The sequence below is a fragment of the Labeo rohita genome, unplaced genomic scaffold (genome assembly GCF_022985175.1).
Source record: "Labeo rohita strain BAU-BD-2019 unplaced genomic scaffold, IGBB_LRoh.1.0 scaffold_1343, whole genome shotgun sequence".
Taxonomy (NCBI): Eukaryota; Metazoa; Chordata; class Actinopteri; order Cypriniformes; family Cyprinidae; genus Labeo; species Labeo rohita.
The window spans coordinates 1-21,513 of record NW_026127498.1 but is presented as its reverse complement, the minus strand read 5'-3'; the positions used below and the strand labels follow the sequence as shown (position 1 = coordinate 21,513).

The 21,513-nt window shown below is 36.2% G+C and overlaps 1 protein-coding gene across 1 annotated transcript; it reads left to right on the top strand.

Annotated features, from left to right (window-relative positions):
* Positions 1 to 7,838: 7,838 nt before the first annotated feature.
* LOC127158112 (paramyosin) lies at positions 7,839 to 14,971 on the top strand. The gene is made up of 10 exons (XM_051101263.1): positions 7,839 to 7,991; positions 8,189 to 9,616; positions 9,697 to 9,806; positions 10,357 to 10,460; positions 10,829 to 10,976; positions 14,002 to 14,275; positions 14,369 to 14,472; positions 14,541 to 14,644; positions 14,718 to 14,760; positions 14,837 to 14,971. Exons 1-10 carry the CDS (start codon positions 7,853 to 7,855, stop codon positions 14,969 to 14,971), a joined length of 2,589 nt encoding a protein of 862 aa, XP_050957220.1. The 5' UTR covers positions 7,839 to 7,852.
* The last annotated feature ends 6,542 nt before the right edge of the window (positions 14,972 to 21,513 follow it).

The window sequence follows — 21,513 nt, the reverse complement described above, 5'->3', positions numbered from 1 at the left end:
CTGTATTGAAATGAGACCTTCATATCCTGTCCTGAAAAACTGAAATGATGCCTCATGCTATGAGAAGAAAAAAGGGATTTGTGAGAAATAGGGTCCATTCCGTCTTGTCATCTGTGCACTTGGAATCTTTATTAAGAGCCCGAAAGTGTCACTGAGTCTCCCTATTAGTCTGATTTTGAGTGTCTGTAAACTTCTTTCGAGGTGAATTGCGTTCTCTTTAAATAAAATGGTTAACAATGTTTTTTTTTTTGTTTTTTTCTAAGTGAGGACAGACATGCAGTGTTTTAATTAAATATATTTAAAATATGTATTTAATTGCTAAATACATATTGTGTAATTTGTATTTTGCTGGACAAAAACAAGAAAAAAAAATGTAATTAAATACTTTGAGAAACAGTATTTTGTGTTTGAAATACTCAAAATACATAATTAATTCATGTTATTCTCAGATAATACAATCTTTCTTTACACACTGTTTATACATGCATTTAACACACCAAGCTTCTTATTTACATTTGCATTTACATAACCCACCTTTACACACAAATACCATATAATGTTCTTCAAGAAATGTATTATATATTATTATTTTCTATTTACTTATTCCATGTTTATTATCTGTGATTTGTCTTGTCACTGTCATTCTGTTTGTGCTGTGGAAGCATCTGTCACCATAAATTCCTTGTATGAGTAAACATACCTGCCAATAAAGCTCTTTCTGCACCTGTGTTAATAGTACTGCCAACTAGCCTATCATGGATTTTGGCTAGATGCAAGTGAATCATATGACATCCTGTTGCATCCAGGTTAGTTCACCCCCACCCCATAAAATTTGTTAATTACTCACCCTCATGTCATTCTACTCCTGTAAGACCTTCGTTTATCTTTGGAAAATAAATTAAGATATTTTTGATGAGATCCGAGAGCTTTCGGTCCCTCTATAGTCAGTCATGCAACTTACACATTCAAAGTCCAGCTGTAAAAAAAGATTTGTTGACACAACTTGACTTAGTCAAGTCATTTTGTTGCATTGGCTTTGTGAATGTGACGGAGCGGTACAATTATGAAAACCAACCTTTTACCAGTAAGAAAATCCGACTACGCCACCCTAGAAATGAGCTCTAGGGAACAATACTCAAAACCCAAAAATGGAGTAATTAAGCACACAGGTTCGGTTCCCTCATACAAGTGAACAGGAGATGTGGGTACAATATAAAAATACAAATATTTATTAATACAAGAATGTTTTAAAATGGACACTAAAATGTCAGAGAAACAACAAGAGATCCCACTTTAAATGGAAGAAAATGAAATTACAAAAAGAATAAATGTAGGTAATGACACAAAATCAACTTTAAATATGAAAACAAAATAAATACCAGCAGGGCTGAGGCTCCCAATGGCAGGAAACAAAATGGAGTCTGGTTTTACAAGGGCACCCTTTCACACGCACACACACCAAGGTGCACTCAGATCACACTACCACACACTCAAAGTGGTGCACAGCACGCAATAAAGAAGAACCACCACCACAAGGAGGAAGATCCGTTCACCCGTGGGACCCCAGCTCCTGCAATAAACCAAAAATAAATTAATAAGCTATAACAAACAAATAAACACAATTAACTTAAAGCACAATACAACATAAACATCAATTAACTGATAAAGCAACTCCAAACAAATGTGGGTATCAATACCACATAAAACAAAGAAAACATTAGGAAAAAAATCAAATGAATTCAAACAAAATTACAAAGCAACTTGAGGTCAGATGTAAACAGCATGTAAATCAAGTTGCATTAATAAAGGAAAAATAACATACAACTAAAACAGCAAACATAACAATATATAATTGCATATATATATTGTACGATAACCAAAAAGAACAAGACAAACTTGACTCCCACAAAATTAGTCAAAAGAAAATAAGGGACAAAACAAAAGTTATTTTCTCTCAATAAAATGAGATCGTCATATTCTCCATGTTGATGCACAAGCAGGAAACTAAGCAATAGGAACCAGACGAACAATCCCCTTTCAACAACGATGATGATGGCGTCTGCACGACAGTGTGAACAGCAAAACCGTAGGATTGTGAGCAGAATGTCAGCAGCGCAAAGCGGAAAACAGCAGTAAAACAAGATATACAATATAAAACAAGAGAGAACGAGAGGGAGAATCCTATAACGAACACAAAAAGAGACGTTACAAATCCTTATACTTTTCCTTCATGAATTATAATTATACTTAAAACACTTACCGTCAAGGTATCATGCAAAATAGAAAATGTACAGGCACAGATCTATAAATCATGCCCAACGATAGCACCCTGGGGTACAGGAAACGCACCTATTCAGCATGTAACAATGTTAACAGCACATCGAAGGAGCACAATACAACAAGCTTACACAAATACACATACCTGAGAGGCAAACAGTCATTAAATCCACCAAGCAGCGCCGACAACACACTGACACCAGGCCAAAACGACACTATAATTTATAGAAGAAAACGCTTTAAAAGACCAACCAGTTTTAAAATAACCGCCTGTTACAGCACAGCGCGCTAACCTGCAACCACCGTGAACACGGGCACAAAGGGGAAAGTCGGACGTGACGCATCACGGGCAACAACCAATCAGCCTTTATATTGAAGATACTAACCGCTGATAGGTAAATTCGGCTGTCAGTCACCTAATTTCATTACATTCAGTTTAGCAAACATTAGGTGTTAAGTTCACTCAACTTATATGCAGTTGTTGAAATAACTTGCAGTAAATTGAGCCAACTTACTGTATCAATTAATGAGCATTTAAATTTTTTAGTTAAGTCGACTGAAAAAAAATTGAACTCAATTTTTCATGTTTTCACAACTATGAACCATGTCTAGTTGACATACATTATTAATTTTTCCTCAACATCATAACTTAACTATTTGAGTTTACTGGACTTTGACAAGTAGTTTTGGAAATCTAGAACCAGATTGTTTAGGAAATCAACACAACTGCAAAATTGAAACTCACAGCATTTATTTTTAAACGGACACATTGCATCCAAAAACACAAACATAATAATTGTCTTGCAAAGATAGAACAACACTACGAAAGAAAAAAACTTCACATATACACAGCTCACACAAAAACATGCAAACTTCTCTATGCACACACCCATCTTAGTGCCAAAATAGTACAAATAACTCTCCTTGTCATTATCAGATATTTTCATTGCAGAAACAAGTGTACATGAAGAATTCACAATAAGCTGTGTTAAAAATACTTCATATTAAACTGTTAAAAAAACTGTAAAATTCCCAATTGTAGGAACATGACAATGGAGGAGGAAGCACTACAAGGTAACAAAAAAGAAGTCAGTTAAAAAAAAAAAAAAAAAAAAAAACAGGAATTCCAATGTTCGACTTAAACAAATGAGATCTAAAACAACATTCTTAAAGTTTAAACCAATACAATGATTAAACAGTAGCATAAAGTAAAAAAAATATTTATTTTGTTTTCTGTCTTATCATAGCACCTTGCTTTTCAAAGAGTGAACTCTTGCCGTACTAGAGTCTGATCTGACTCCAGTGAACAGGTGCTGTATCACTTCAAAAGTGACTTTTAATTCCTTTGGATAGTCAAGGTTTAATGCGTACACCAGGCCCATCAGGTTCAGAAAAGCATTAGGCATAATCACTCAGGTGACACATTACCACTTCTTCCTTAATCACCAGGGCAACGTCATAGAAGGCTGGGAGAGGTTTCATCACGTTTTCCGCAACCACTAGGATTCCAATCACCACACCCTTGATCCCATCCTCTTCAGTCACTGGGCTTCATAGAATGTAAACAAAACAAGGCACTATTACTTAAAAGCAAACAAACATAGTCCCCAGACCCCTGCAAATTAAGAGATCTAATGTTCAATTTCCCCTTAGGCTGCGTTTACACTAGTGCATATTCATTTTAAAACGCTTAATTTTTGCTAAGGTTATGCCTATAGTTTACATGGTTACACTTCATTTTGATAGTCCAGTTTAGACATTCTACTAACTATAAGTAACTTTGCAACTATATGTCAACTAATTCTCATTAGTTTGCAACTACGTCTACTAACTCTGAGAGCAGACTGTTAGGTTATGTTTAGGGTTAGTAGAATAAGTTGACATTTACTTGCAAAGTTTACAAGAGTGTTACAAGATATATTAAGCAGACAGTCTACTAATACTCTAATGACTAGTTGACATGCAGTTGCAAAGTTACTTACTGTTAGTAGAATGTCTAAAGTGGACTATCAAAACAAAGTGTTACCGTTTACACTACTCTGGTGTTTTCAACCCTCAAAAATGGAGACTTTCAAAAATGCTGCAGACCCTGTTTTAGTTTTTAGTTTCTCGGGTTGCTTGTCAGTGTAAATGGACCAAAACGGAGACTTTTTAAAACGATGGCGTGGCTGCCCACATTTACTCTGCGTATCCTTGATGATCGTGTAAACAATAACATCATGCTCCTTGTACACCATAGATATGTATAGGTAGCGTCCCCATTCGACCGCTTCAAGCACGTAGATCCGCCATCTAAATAACAGGGCGTCTACCTGTACATAGCTATGATTGTACTTGCATGAATGGTTATGTGACATGTATTTTCAGTTGTGTAGTGTAGACGGAGATCGTTTCTGAAATGCAGCGAAAACACCAGTACAGACGAGGATCGTTTTCATTGTAAAATGCCGTTTTAAGGGCCTTACATGTTTCAGCTTACCTTGCACATCTCTTAACGAATTTTGAAGGGGTCTCTTGCATGTACCATGGCAAGCCCAGCCATGCTGCTGTCCTCATCCTTTGGTTGTTGTCTGTAAAATATAGGATGGTTAAAGTTCCAGCTTTATTTGTTCAATCCTTTGTTTTTCTTTATTCATTTATCTTTTCTCCCTCTCCCTCTGTTTTTGATGCTTTTTATGCATATACATTTGTTGTAAATAAATCACCAGTGATGTGATGCAGCAACAGTTGTTTGTTACCTTCTTGTTCAGCACCAAAATAAGATTTAATAGTGGATGTACCGCACACTTTGTAACACTTTAAAGGACTTAAAAGGACAGGTTACCAAAGATGATAACTGTCATTTACTCACTAACATGCCACTCCAAACACATGCTAAATTATTAATATCTTCATTCCATACAATAAAAATGATCAGTGTTAAGCTGTTAAGCTCTAAAAAGGACAAGTCAACACTAGAAAAAAATGCAGTAAAAGTAGTGGATTAGTCATGTTGCTTAATTTAAAAGTTTTCTGATAATAACTTTGTGTAATGAACTGATCATATCAGATTTGATGTTACTATGACATAATACAACAACATCAAACCTCATTAGTTCTTATGTCATGACATGATCAAAAGACTTGCAAGAATCAATGAGGTTTGATATTTATGTAGAAGCTAATACAATCAAACATTCTTGTAAACAAAGACTTTAATCTTTATGTTTTCATCATACAAAAATATTGCATGAATTTGAAAGTCTTGGAATATGATGCACAAATCATATGTTACTTTTAGACACTTATTCTAAAGTCATTGTATGAAAAGATGTCACTATCACTAGAAAAAAAAAGGTCATAGAGGTTTGGACAAACATGAAAGTGAGTAAATGATCACAGAATTGTCATTTTGGGGAGAGAAAGACTGCTTTAACATAAATAGACTCACATCCTTAGCAAGGCTCTTCAATACTGAAGTCATATCTGGAATGTCCTCATCACACTTTGACCTGAAAAACTGTATCAGCTTTGAGAGATGATCATCTTGGCCTTCAAAAAACACAAGACACAAGCCAGGTGAATTCTTTGCTGATCTATAAAAACAAATACATTTACATATTTAACAAAGATGCCAGGGTCTCAGTGACAGTCCTTAACAGTGCTAAATTAAAACATAATGCAGGATATTTGTATTAAACACAAATGTGGACTCACATTCGTGTTTCTAAGATAAAAATAAATAAATAAATAAATGATCCAATGAACACACTCAAAAGTCACTTATATAAAACTTCACACTGTTTTATCTATTTATTAACATTAACTTGATCCACAATTGTAATAGTGATGGGTTCTTTTTCGTGACCCGGTTCTTTCGGCCGTTCGTTTCAATGAGCCGGTTAAAATAAAACGGTTCACCGGTTCTTTTACTTACTCACGTAATGATGTGAAGAATACAGTTTATTTCAGGATAATTAAATATTTGCCATTTGCAGTTCATGTCTGTGTACATTTTCCCTCTATTACATCATATTGATATTTGTACTGGCAATTAATGGCACAGTTTAAAGGGCAAATTGATTTATCAGAGACAGATATTTAAGAAACAGACACACAAACTGTTAAGCTTTTGTGCATGTAACGAGTCAATCTATGGAATGTGTGGTGAATTCTTTATCCAACTGAGCTTCTTTCACAGGCTTTCAACTGCTTTATTTTTTACTAACCACCAGATCGCGCTGTTCTCGGCACTTAAAGTTTTCAATTTTTTTTTTCCAAACAGTCAGAGGAAAGTTTCAGTGCTTCACTAGACTTCATTTTCCCATCACTACTTTCAACTGTTGAATGAATGAGTGTCACGTCCTGCTTGTTTGCTTTGAACCAGAAGGCACTCCCACTTTTGACACAAGGCCTCATGGGGCATAGGAAACTTGTGGCTATAGAGCCCTTTAACAGCTAAATATCAACATTTTTAGGAGTTTACTGTTGACAGTGAAATAGCTTGAGACATTCTCTTGAGTGGGAATAGGTGGTATGACAATACAGTTTCACAGGACTACTTAATTTTTGACATGCTTATAATGATAAAGGAGAAATAAAGAAAGAAAAAATAAAATGTAGAAATGCTTGAGGGTATTCAAGTAAACAGAAATTAGAAGAAATAAGTATATATTGTCTAGTGTTAGGGTTAAACAATATGTTGCTTATAAATATGTGCTGTCTGATGCTGGTTTAATAGTGATGCCAAATGCAATTTTTGACCTCGGATTGCCTTGATTATAATGTTTAATTTAGATTAACCTTATGTTTTGTAATGAACCTTATGTTGTACAAGTTCAATTTTCCAGTAATTCCAACTCAGCAGGACGTAAAATTAAAATCAAACAAATGTAAGCAAAATAACATCCATCTTTTTGGAGGGAAATGTGCATTTGAGTTTAGCACAGCACATGAGTCTGTAGCTAATCGCCTCATAGTGTCACTGATCACAAATAATAGAAAGGTCACAATGGATTTTGGAATAAGTGCACATGTAGTAACAAGTTCATTTTAATGCATCTCTTTGCCGTTTTTTTAAACAAAACAAAAGGATGTATTATATTAAAGACTTCTGCAGTTGTTTTGTAATTTTTGACAGTAAATTCACAAAAAAATAAAAAATAAAAAACATGATATAATTATTTTACCAATATTCACCAGTTTATAAAACGTTGTCGCTGTAAAAAAAAAAAAAAAAAAGCTCTATAATCATTTTTAAAAGAAATATATTTTATAAAAATAGATAAAGTTAATAAAATTATAAGACTTACCTTTTTTTACAGTTTGAACTCTGGTTAAAACGAAGTTTTAAAGTTTCTGCAAAATAAAGGCAAGTTTCTGCAAATAAAAAGGACCTGGGGACCGTGGTGGGGGCGGGGGGGTTGATTCCTCGAAACCCAACATGTTTGACATCAGTTACATTTTTGTTGTGAAGATGTACAGTTCATCAGAGTTTGCATTCTTGACAGTCAGCAATATGTAAATTCTAGGGGAGGTTTTCTATATTAAACCCTGCACTCGTCCTCCCAAATTCCACAACTGAAGCGAAGTGATCATGGAACTAGTAGGTGTTAACAAAAATGACAACCACGAGACCTGCAGCAAGTACAATGAGATGGGACTGGACAGAGCTGGAGACATTTATGCAAATCAGGGCAGAAATCTCAGCCAGACTGAAGCAAGAGCACAAAACAGTAAGACATTTGGTGTGATGCAGAAGTCATGTGTTTATTTTGAATGGCACTGTTTTCTGTATATGTTCTCGATCTTTACAAGTGCACTTTAAGGTCCATATATGTCATACTGAACATATTTCTTAAAATCTTAACTGTTTCAACAAGAAAACTGATTACAACTTTTATTTGAATTTTGATGTTTTCCTGTTTTGCAGGAGGTTTGTCAGTAGGAAATAAATGTGTTGTGTTGAGCACTGTGTGCATTAGCTTTATGTGCATTTTGCTGGTGGCTGCCATTGTAGTACTGCATATCAAGCTCACGGCAGAGAGAGAAATACAGGCTACACACATGTTACAGTCTGGTTCAAGAGATCAAGCAGAGAAAGCCCAGTTACAGAACAGCTTCAACTCTTTGAGTCAGAAGAAACTGGAGTTGGAAACCAGAGTCAATGATCTCACTGCTGAGAAAAGCCAGTTACAGAGCAACTTCAACTCTTTAAGTCAGAAGAAACTGGAGCTGGAGACCAGAGTCAATGATCTCACTGCTGAGAAAACCCAGTTACAGAGCAACTTCAACTCTTTAAGTCAGAAGAAACTGGAGCTGGAGACCAGAGTCAATGATCTCACTGCTGAGAAAACCCAGTTACAGAGCAACTTCAACTCTTTAAGTCAGAAGAAACTGGAGCTGGAGACCAGAGTCAATAATCTCACTGCTGAGAAAAGCCAGTTGGAGACCAGAGTCAATGGTCTCACTGCTGAGAAAACCCAGTTACAGAGCAACTTCAACTCTTTAAGTCAGAAGAAACTGGAGCTGGAGACCAGGGTCAATGATCTCACAACTAGGAAAAGCCAGTTGGAGACCAGGGTCAATGGTCTCACTGCTGAGAAAAGCCAGTTACAGAGCAACTTCAACTCTTTAAGTCAGAAGAAACTGGAGCTGGAGACCAGGGTCAATGATCTCACAACTAGGAAAAGCCAGTTGGAGACCAGAGTCAATGATCTCACTGCTGAGAAAAACCAGTTACAGAGCAACTACAACTCATTAAGTCAGAAGAAACTGGAGCTGGAGACCAGAGTCAATAATCTCACTGCTGAGAAAAGCCAGTTACAGAGCAACTTCAACTCTTTAAGTCAGAAGAAACTGGAGCTGGAGACCAGGGTCAATGATCTCACAACTAGGAAAAGCCAGTTGGAGACCAGAGTCAATGGTCTCACTGCTGAGAAAAGCCAGTTACAGAGCAACTTCAACTCTTTAAGTCAGAAGAAACTGGAGCTGGAGACCAGGGTCAATGATCTCACAACTAGGAAAAGCCAGTTGGAGACCAGAGTCAATGGTCTCACTGCTGAGAAAAGCCAGTTACAGAGCAACTTCAACTCTTTAAGTCAGAAGAAACTGGAGCTGGAGACCAGGGTCAATGATCTCACAACTAGGAAAAGCCAGTTGGAGACCAGAGTCAATGGTCTCACTGCTGAGAAAAGCCAGTTACAGAGCAACTTTAACTCTTTAAGTCAGAAGAAACTGGAGCTGGAGACCAGAGTCAATGATCTCACTGCTGAGAAGAGACAGTTACAGAACAGTTTAAACTCTTTGAGTCAGAAGAAACTGGAGTTAGAAACTGAGTTAACAAAGTTATCTGAACAAGGTTTGTAAAAAAAAACATATGTGTATGTAGTTGCACTTTACAAATAAAACAAATACAATTTTATGTTTGTTTATTGAAAGCAACTGGGTGCCTTTTCACATCCAATGAGGAGAAGAGCTGGTCTGACAGCAGGCAGTACTGCAGAGATCATGGTGGTGATCTGGTCATTATCAACAGTGAAGAGAAGCAGGTGAGAACAATGGCAAATACAACTAGTTCAATGTGATTCTGTTGCAAGTGTTTCAAGGTGATTCATTTAAATATGTGCATTTGGGGATCATACTGGTTCACCCATTCAGACTCATCATAGAACATAATAGATGGGTTGAAATCAGCATCTCATAGTAAAATTGACCCATCACTTTTGCCTGTATTTTGCTTTCCCATCACATCCCACCACACTTTTATTTTCTCTGTTTCTTTATTTTCTCATTATTTTATCATAGGATGCACTGCCCTCTGTGTGTGTAGTCCTGGTAAACCGTACATTATGCAGAGAAAATGTCCCCACAAAGATGGCAATTTCTAAAATCCTTGTTTATGGGGACATTTTTGGCCCCCATGAAGAAAAAAATGAAAATGCAGAAAGAGAAAGAGAGTGTGTGTGTTAAGGGGGTTAGTAGATAGAATTTACAGTTTGTACAGTATCTATTATGTCTACATGGAAATGCAACGTGTGGCTGTTTGAAAGCAGTGAAAGTGGAAGAATCACAGTTGTTCCTATTTTTATTCACATACAGAGGTCCGTATCTTCATTTGTCAAAGAAAGAGTGTGGATTGGTTTGTCTGACAGAGAGGAAGAGGGCAACATGAAATGGGTGGACCATTCACCATTGACACAAGGGTAAGTACTAAAACACTTCATTTGCTATTACTTTCGTTGACTTTATTCTCTCTCGCTTTTGTTTTGTTTAAAAATGGGCTGTGAGGCCATCACAAGTGAAGTCGCACCTGTTCTCCAACCACATAACTTGAACTTGAAACAATCTTATAACAAATACTTCTGTATTTTCTCATTCACTTACTTTCACTTCTGTACTTTTTGCATATACCCTTGAAACCTATTGCATGTGATGTTTCTCATTCGTTAGTTGCTTTCTGCTAAATGGATACATGTAAATGTCATTATCCTTATTGCTTAGTTGCCGAATAAACTTTTTCTAATTTCAATAAGCGGTCCTAAAAATTAAAAATCTGATTCATGTTATTTAGGTTTTGGTTCAGAGATGAGCCAAATGATTCTGATGGAAATGAAGACTGTATTGAAATTATACCTGGAAGTTTTATCCTGAACAACTGGAATGATCTTCCATGCTCACATAAAAGAAAGGCCATTTGTGAGGCTTCCAAGTTCCACCCCTGAAAGTTGTGATATTTCTTAATTTTTCACTTTTATGTAATGTTTTATGTTTTTTTTTTCTTTCTTTTTTTCATTTCTGATTAAGGCTACTGTCATGCTACTCTCAGCTCATTTCATTGTATCTAAATTTCCATTTGATTTTGTTATACAAACGTGCAAAATGTGAATAATCAGATGAAATTTGTTAGAAGGTACAGATAAAATTGTCTATAAAGGCACTGACCTTATAAATAATAAACTCACACTATCAGGCTTCTCATATAGTAAACAAACAAGGGTGTTTTTGGTTGTTTGTTTGTTTGTTTGTGAATATCCTGTTGGTGCATAAAAAAAATAAATAAATAAATGTAAGATGTTTTGTTGGATCATTTCTTATTTTTTTCCCTTTATTTATTTATTTATTTATTTGTTTATGACAATTTTTGCCGTGTAGGCTAAGTGTGGTAACCCATACTTGTGGGTTTGTCCTCTGCATTTAACCCTTCCAAATGCACACATACAGCAGTGAGTATTGAAAACACACTGTGAACACACACCCAGAGCAATGGGCAACTGGGGGTTCGGTGTCTTGATCAAGAGCACCTCAGTTGTGGTTTTTGAGGGTGGGAGAGAGTGTGTGAGAGTATTCATTCACTCCCCCACCTACATTCTCAGTACTGACGGGAAATGTGTGTAGGTGAGGGGAACGTGTGAATGCCACACTCTAAACAATAACCATGGCAGTGAGAAAATAAGAAAAGTAAATAATTTAAATAAATAAATAAATAAAAAATGGCAAGGCACTGAAACCTCAGTTACTCCTAGACGTCACAGCAAAAATGGCTGCCCACTGCTCCGGCTGTGTGTTCACAGTGTGTGCGTATTCATTACTCAAGTGTGCACTTAGATATATTAAATGCAAAGCACAAATTATGAGTATGGGTCACCATACTTGGCTACACGTCACGTCACATCACTTTCATTGTTGTACAGTGAAGTTACAATGATTTTGCCAGTTTTTGATGTTTTACAGTCAAAGAATGTAATAAGTCATATACTTCTAACTGTATTATAGGTTTGGTAATGTTGCTAGAGCATTGTAATACTAAAAGGTCCAGTTAGGCCTGCTTAAGGGTGGTGAGCCTGCATGCAGAGAGATTCAAAGTATTTTTATCTGTCTAAACTAATAAAGCCACTTCCTATTGAGGGTTAGCGCCATACTTAAAATAAAAAATAAACGGTGCCTATCCTTCAACCACAACTCATCTGTGAACACATGCCATCAGACATAAGAACGAATAATGGTATTAGAGGGCATTTATGAAAATATCAAAAAAGAAGATATTAAGGACACACATGCATCTCAAATACAGAGTCGATGCCAGGATGAAAGAAAAGTTCAACAGCACAGTAAGTAAAACATTTAATTTGAAGCAGAAATAGTCTAACTAAAGTTTAAGGAAATGAGAAATGTTGCATAGAATTTCAATCTTTCTTCACGAAACAGTGAGCCAACTCTGCTTTTTTATAAAATGTATTAACATGGAATTATTTTAACTTTTCAAAATTATTTGCTTTAATTGCAGAAATGTTGCTGTCATTATCAAAGAATTTATTTATTTATTTATTTTATTTAAAGACCTATTATGCCCCTTTTTACAAGATGTAAAATAAGTTTCTGATGTCCCTACAGTGTGTATGTGAAGTTTCAACGTGTTCTCATTCCCAACTCGTCACATATTGACGCTTGGTCAGGACCCCTTGGCGTCACTTTTCGACGCACAGCGTCCTCCATTGTTTTCAGTTGTTTGTCTTAATTTAATGGTTTGCATGCATTTGTAAAAATAGAAATTGTTTCATATAAATGTATACTTTAATTGGAGCACCTAAACCACTTCCGAACAATATAAAACATGCAACAGGCAAATATAAGTACAGTCACAGGTATTTATTGCAAAAAACTGACCATAAACAAACAGTATAAAAGCATTATAAACAAGTCCTGTTGCATACTGAGTCTTCTGAAGCTGTACGATATCTTTATGTGAATTACAGAAGGCTTTAATCGCTGAAATTGATTCCGCTCCATTAACGCGCTCACATCTCATTCAAAAAGATACTCCCAAACATTAGCATGATGCAATCGGTCACGAGACACACAAGAGCCAATGGCATTTCACAACCAAGATTTGCTTCTTCTGGTGGCATTTTTTGAATTTGCGCCCAGACAGACTGCAGCAGCACACAGGACGGCGGATGGAGATGGCAATCGCGTCTATTCTTCTCACAAATCAATCGTTTTGCTTCGGAATCCTTGGAATATTAATACTTTTTGAATAAATTATGAATGTAGTTGTATCTGCCTGTTACATATTGTGTTTTGTTGACAAATGGTTAGTATTTTACTGAGACTAAGTGTACTAAAAATTCTACTATTTAATTAGTAAACTATCAGTGTACCTATAAGTTCCCTTTTAGTGTAGTTGCAGTACAAACTAAACACATAGATATAACCTAGCACTCAAAGTTTATTACTGTTATACTTAAAGTATACTTAAAAGTATACTTTTATATACTAGAAAGTGGGCCAATTTAGTCCCAAGGAGTATTGAAATAGCACACTTACTAATACACTGATATTTGTATACTTACTACATAAAGTATACTTTAAAATATACTTCAATTTTACTGAAATATACTTAATAAAATAAACTTGAACTATACTTCTTTTTGGTAAGGGTATATATGCAAATATAGAGGTGGATTTTAGTATTTATCTCTAAAAATATATTCAGTGAATTGTCATTAATTGCTATTTGTGTGTTTTGTTTGTGTTTGTCAGGAGGAAGTAGATGTTTGGTGTTGATGACAGTGAGTCTAGGGCTTGTAATATTCACGTAAGCACTGAATATTTGAGATTGGCAGTGATTGTTAACCTGGAATACGGCTGCAGACGGTGGATTAAAGCTTTAAGTTGTTTGGTACTCCCTGTCCGTCTCCTTATTTAAGACTGCACGCCCTGTGCAACAACTACAACTAAACACAGAACAAGACAGGGCTCATTTGTGTTCTTCTGCTGGTCTTCATCATACTGCAGCACATCACCATCACAGCAGAGAGAGACCTGATAAAGAGTTACAAGAACACAGTTGAAGAGTTCAATCAAACCATCAACAGCTTACAGGACAATTACACTGATCTAATGAATGAAAAACACCAACTGCAGAACAACTTCAGCTCTTTGAGTCAGAAGAAACTGGAGCTGGAGACCAGAGTCACTTCTCTAAGTGAGGAGCTGAAGAAAGAAGCATCCAAACAGCGTCAGTGCACTTGCAATTTTATGTTGTTGTTTCCTTACTTTTTTAATCTTAATGTACACAGTTTTATAACGCTCATGTATCTGTGTGGTTCAGGTTGGTTTTTCATGTCCAATGAGTTGAAGAGCTGGTCTGACAGCAGACAGTACTGCAGGGATCGTGGTGCTGATCTGGTCATTATCAACAGTGAAGAGAAGCAGGTGAGTTTGTGTGAGTGTTTGTTACTGAATGAGAGGAATCACACTTATTCCTGTTTTTATTCACACAGAGGTTCATTTTTTCATTAACCACGGAGAGAGTGTGGATTGGTTTGTCTGACATACAGCAGCAAGGCAACATGAAATGGGTGAATAATTCAACACTGAAACAAGGGTAAGTGATAAATATCACTGTACATTAATTTGTTTAAGTCTTTTTCATCACAACCTACAGAAAACAGCTAAAGACAAAACTCTTCCACAAACACCACAATTAAAGATACTTTAAATGTATTATACTATGAGTATTGCTGATTCATTAATTTGTTTTCCTCAAAAACTTCACATCTGATACATGTTTTTCAAGTTTTGGTTTGACGGTGAGCCAAATAACCAGGGCGGAAATGAGGACTGTATTGAACTGAATTATAATAGAGAGATCCTGAAGAGCTGGGATGATGAGTCATGCTCTGTGAAGAAGAAAGGGATTTTTGAGAAATAGGTTCATCCTGTCCTGTTGTGGTTATGCTTCTATTATATAATATAATTGGGAACACACAGTTTCTGATTTAATCCCTGTCCTATATATATATATATATATATATATATATATATATATATATCTTACTTCCTCCTTGTATATCTGCCATATTGCTCTAAGGACAGATTTTCTCCAGTCCAGAAGGATGCAGCAGAGAGCAGGTTTATCTGACTGAAGTGATCAGAGAGGAAGACAAACATCAGATTCTAACCCTGAGTCCCAATGTGCATATGCCTTGTCCAAATACTCCCACTTGTGGTCTTTGCACTTGACCACTTATATGACGTATTTCCTGTATTTGGCCCAGGTGTTCAAGTGAGGATGAAGACACACACAAGTGTGTGTCAAACTTTTCATTAACTGATGGGACACACTTATAGTGTTTTAAAAATGCATTTTTTTTAGAGCTTTATTTTTAGTTTTTAATACTTTGTATTTTAAAATAAACATCTAAGTGTCTGTTTAGTAGTCTCATAACAGACTCAACTTAATTTGTGGTGCTTCTAATTAAATGATAAAAAGCAGTTGCAAATGTTAAATATATATAATAATAAATAATATATTATAATAAATAATAAATATCACCACTACTCATCTTTGCACCAATAAAACGTGCAACGCTTTGTGTTTCTACCAAATTAGATGTAATATCTAAGTATTATATTTATATTACAACTTACATTGGAAAGGTTTCTGTGACCTCTCGCAAGATCTCAGCAAAAAGTCTCACGATTTATTTCCAAAACATGATGCATTATGGGATACACTAAGCCTTGAATGTTGCTCCTGAGCAGTATTCAAGATAGTGTGGATTTAGTCTGCATGAAGGGCACTGCACTTTGGCATGTTTAAGACCTCGGACAGTCTTGCACACTTGCTTCCTGTTGTGCGCAGGCGCTTAAGTGGCCAAGACTGCAAAATGTGGGTATTTGGATAAGGCAATACTATCCACCCTATCTGCCCTAAATAGTATTAAAAATTACTTCTACAACATAGAATTTAGGATGGATAATATGGATAAGGCAAGCTGTTTTTCTACCATTTTTTTTTTTTTTTTTTAATGTTTCAGTTTTAAGAATTACTTTTAAAACCAAAGTAAATTCAAAATTGAACATTAATAAATAAAAAAAAAATATATATATATATATATATATAAAGCTGCAAGCAGCAATTACCGGGGTTCGAGCAAATAAGGCCTTTAAGATTGTGTGGATTTAAGATGTAGTCCAACGTAAAATATATGGCTTACACACGAAAACACATCCATGATGGAGAATACACTCACAAACACAGAAATTAAATGGTTAAACTGTTAACCGTTAACTGTTCACTGTTATTAATGTTCACTAAGCATTACTGCACACACACACACACACACATTTTGTTGCACATAAGAGATCTGTGTATTAAATAGTAGGTGAAACAATGTTTAGTGCAAGTCTTGTCTTTTTAAGATTTTATATATTTTCAGGTTTCACTGTTATTATAATCTTGTGTTATTGTCAAATATGATATATTTGTATAAATTAAGTGTTAAACTTTGACTAAATGTGATTTGAAATGTTATAACAGTGATTTAGTCTATGCATAAATTGAAATTAATTGAAAAGAAACCATGAAATGCACTGTTCTAGTCTGTTTAATGACGCATTAGTGGTCTTCTACTGCCATCTAGTGGTTAAGGGTGCAATTTCCTGGCGTTTTAAAGAAAGATGCATTGTTTTGAAGCTTTATAACTGTTACATTGCCTTTTTTTGCCTTATGTCCAGAAAATGTATGATTGTTTACAATGATATGATGATAATTTTACTTAAGTTTGTGAAGTTTTGATTTATTTTAGGATTTATAGACTTTTGGGTACAGTAGATCATGATCTTATTATTAAGTGCTGCTTTTTTTACTGACTAAATTCAAATGTTTCACTTTTTTTTGATAACTGTTTATCTAGAGAGTCCAAAGAATGTTACTGCAGTGGTTTTATGGATTTTGAGTTTAAAACCTAGGACTAGTTTCCAAAAGTATTTTTTTTAAATAATATCAAATATTTAAAGAACAGTTGGATTGACAGCAATGGCCTACACAGTAAAATCCACAGAGTAAAATTAACTCTATTCATAGAACATTTGGTCCCTCTCTAAATAGAGTTAAATTAACACTGAAGCAGAGTTAAAGCTGATCAGATAATTAAGTGATCAATTAAAAGGTGATTGAGCATTAGTGATGAACACCTGCTCTTAACAAGCAGAATCAATGAAGAAAAGAGAAACACAAGAACTACAAGTGATTCAGCCTCAGATTAAATCAACTGAAATAAAATAAGTAATTAAATCCCTCAAGATCTCAGCAGATGATGATTAAACAACTCCACTAACAGCTTCACTCATTATTAACCAGACTGACTTTATTTTTGTCACACGTCTACAGAAGCTCTTATTTAGATTTACAGAGGATCAAAAGTTGTTGTTTTAGTGGTTAAAATGACGCTACCATCATGGAGATCAGCATTTGTTTTAGTTTAGCTCTTCACCCTTCAGTTTTTGGGTTAGATCTCTGTTTAACTGTATGTGTAATGTTGTAAAACAGAGTGGTTAATGCTTTACATTAAGCACGTTTTAATTGACTTTATATGTTGAGATGTTTATGGTGAGATGATTTGATTACATCCAAGGTAACTTTTTCTCAATTTATGCATTTAGACAACCATAACCAACCCTGTAAAACTTCAGCAGTGGAAAGAAAAATAAACTATGATGTAATAGTAAAGAATAAGTAAACACCACTGTTACTCAGAGTCACACAGACATCAAGTACCAGCATATGAATCTCAACAATGGTGACAATCAACAAAATGCTTCATGCTGCAATGCATGCTGGGTAACAACACAGTAAAAACTCCCATCATGCACTGCAGTATGAATAATTATTGTTACTGTAGTACCCCTGCCAGGGAAGATATTATAAATGAACAAACAAGATTCAATGCTTCACATTCACAGCTTTACTTGGAATGGTCTGTAGCAATAAATCAACAATTATTGCATACAACAATAAATGTATCAATTTAACATATCAATAACTTCCCTCCAATTTAAGGCATCTCACTAACTTCACATTGTGAATAAACCTGAGTACATCTTTGAAGTATTCATTCTACATCCAAGTTTTATATTCACTGTACCCAACAGTTTGCAACTAATTTAACACCATATTCAAGTTTACCTTATTACTCCAACAGAATAATTCACAGTATGAACACCCCATGTTCACATTTAGATACCTCACATACACATGTGATTCAGTCTGTGCACACAGCATTTGTTGTATTAGTCTAGAACATAATGGCTTCATTTAACTTCATAACTTCATATGATTATATAATCTATTAACAACAGGAAGACTCACAGCATTATTGCTAAACTTATACTCAATCGCCCAGCATGCACGTGAATCCTACAGGGCTTATTAGCCACATGCTAACGTGGTGCGATCTTTTTATGTGGTTGTTAACTCATAAAAACAACTTACACATTACTTTAAAACATACAACATGAAGATGAACGCATTTAGAGACAATTTTATACATTTGTGTGCAAATGTGCGATTTCAATACCTGCCAGGGAAGATATTATAAATGAACAAACAAGATTTGATGCTTCACATTCACAGCTTTACTTGGAATGGAGCGCATCGCGAGAACTCCCTGAGAATACACGCACGCACACACCGGCAACCAATCAAATACTCCCACTTAAACATTGCAACATTTCACTCGGAAACATAATATATATTTTTCTGAACACCTTAGTTATTCCGAAACAGAATATTTGAAAATATTTTCCAACATCTGTATAATTAATAATTATTTAAACTGAAGACCAATTCCATTTTTAACAATATTATAAAAATATACATTTTGTACAAAAATAAACAATTTTGTGATAAACCTGAGTAAAACCACAAACACAAACACAACCTATTCAAAACACCACACTCTCCCCTTCAAGATAAGATGTCGTCCCGACATCAGATTGCTTAAATTAGTCAGTCACAGTAATGCTCCATTCACAGCATTTAGTTATTATAACACTGTTACCAACATTTTCTTTAAACATTGTCTTCTCTCCATTTTTTTCACAAAGTCAGCATTTCTGCAACAAACATACAGGTGTAGTGCTAGAATTAATCATTTCACCATTCAAGAGTCCTTATTAGTCAACAGACAAGAGGCACTTGGTTGCAAATAGTCCCATAGGTTAGTGTCAAAGGCAGTTCTTTTCTTAACCCACCACTGAGTTATCTTTTTAAAGGAAAAAAAAACAGTCCATTCAGTTTGCTTTTGCAAAGAAATGACAAAAAGTCCTTCAAATACGAAGAAGATTCAAAGGTGTCATAAAGTAAGTCACAAGTGACTCAAAGTGTCCACAGTTCAGGAACGAATAACAGTCCATATTCTCACTTAGTGAGAACTCTCATCCAGTAACAGTTAACTGTTTCACAGTTTCTTACTATTAGTAATAACAGTTTCTGGGTGATGGGCTATATAATGGCATGCCACGCCTTCAGCACAGGCCATAAGTGACTGGTCAGAGGGGAGAAAGGTTTATGGGGTTGTGCATTTCACAGTTAATAGCACACAGGCGAGGACTGGGGGTAACAAGATGGAACTGGTAACCAGGGTGTCACAGCTGTTATCCCACTAGATGCAAAGTGGGGGTAGGGGATATTGCCCACTATCTGCACATTGTAGCACGATGGGGTCCCAAGGCTGTCGTAGGTAAACCTTTTTGGTGCCCACTTCTTCCTCTTGGTGAGCTGATGCCTGTTTTCCTCCGCTGTGGTCCCATCCCTGGACCCAAGCACTTCATTAACAGGCAAGTCTTGTTCCGTTGGGTCAAAAGTTGGTTCGCTTCCATAAAGTTCTTGTCTTATTGCAGGTGCAGCGGTAGGCTCTGGAAGATCCCTCACCAATTCAACTGGAGGTGATGGCGGCCTTGGCTCTGATGCTGGACAACGATGCTCACTTGGTACTAACTGTGGTGGTAACATCTGTTTTTCTAGGTGCTCACTGCTTTCCTGTGGTCTTATCTGATAAGGCTCAACTTGGAAGTGGTAGTCATCTTCTTCACTTTCATTATCACACTCAGACTCACATACTTTTTCCCTGGTTGGTCGGATTCTACTGTTTCTTGGTTGATGCCCTTGCTTTGATTTGGCACCTTGAGTGGGTGTGATATTAAGAGGTAGATGGTCGCATGGAAGAAGAAGATTGCGATGTAAAACCCTTGATCTACCTTTACCCTGCTCGGGTTTTACTTCGTAGATCGGTGCATCATCTGCTACCTGACGTACAACGACATAAACTTCGTCCTCCCAGTAATTCCGCAGTTTTCCAGTTCCACCTCTTGGGGTCAAATTTTTCATGAGGACCCTACTTCCAGAGCATAGTTCAGTGAACCTCACTTTTTGATCGTAATTCTTTTTGTTCCTTTCAGCAAACTTGTTTGCTTGTTCTCTCGCTATCTCACAAGCTTCTTGCATCCCTTTTGTCCATTTTTTCATGTACTCACTATAACTCTGAGAGTTGTTGTCTGCATGGACTCCGAAGAGAGCATCGATGGGCAGCCGTGGTGGGCGGCCAAACAGCAGGTGAAAAGGTGAAAAACCAGTCACTTCACTTCTGGTAGAGTTGTAGGCAAAGATTAACTTGTTAAGTGCATCCTTCCAATTTGATTTTTGTCTCTCTGTCAGGGTTTTCAGCATCTGCAGTAATGTCCGGTTAAATCGTTCCACCTGCCCATTCCCTTCGGGGTGGTAGGGGGTGGTCCTTGAGCCGGCGACGCCACTGTACTTCCGCAGTTGGGTGAGCAGCTGATTTTCGAATTCTCCCCCTTGGTCATGATGAATTCTACATGGGAAACCAAACTTGAGGGCGAAGTCATTGAATAAACGGTCAGCCACTGTTTTTGCGGATTTTGAGGTTGTGGCATAAGCCTGTACAAATCGAGTGAAGTGATCGACAATTACCAAAATGTACTCATAGCCCCCCTTACATTTGTCCAAATGAAGAAAATCAATCGACACTAATTCAAATGGGTGAGTCACTTTGATACTTTTAAGGGGTACTCTTGTCTCACGGCATGGCTTCTTTTGTTTTATGCAGGGGCAGTTTCTCAGGACATAGTTTTCAATATCTTTCTGCATGTAGGGCCAGAAGAACCGATCCGTAATGAGGCTTGTGGTGCGATCAAGGCCCTGATGGCCCATCTCATCATGCAGTTCCTTGAGAACAATTCTTTTGAATTGAGTTGGTAATACCAACTGTGTCCTTTGCGATGTTTGACGACACAGAATGCCATGTTCATCCAACTTTAGCTTGTCCCATTCTCTCAGAAGGACTTTGGATGGTGAGTTGACCGAACGCCACTGTAGAGGAGGCCTAGATCCTGCTTGTAAATGTTCAACGATTACTCCAATGTCCTTGTCATCCTTTTGGGCTTGTCTAA

Coding starts and splice junctions, on each gene's coding strand:
- LOC127158112 (XM_051101263.1), top strand. CDS start 7,853: ATGGAACTAGTAGGTGTTAACAAAAATGACAACCACGAGACCTGCAGC. Junction 14,276..14,368: donor GAAAGAAGCATCCAAACAGC/GTCAGTGCACTT, acceptor TGTGTGGTTCAG/GTTGGTTTTTCATGTCCAAT. Junction 14,645..14,717: donor AATTCAACACTGAAACAAGG/GTAAGTGATAAA, acceptor AAACAGCTAAAG/ACAAAACTCTTCCACAAACA.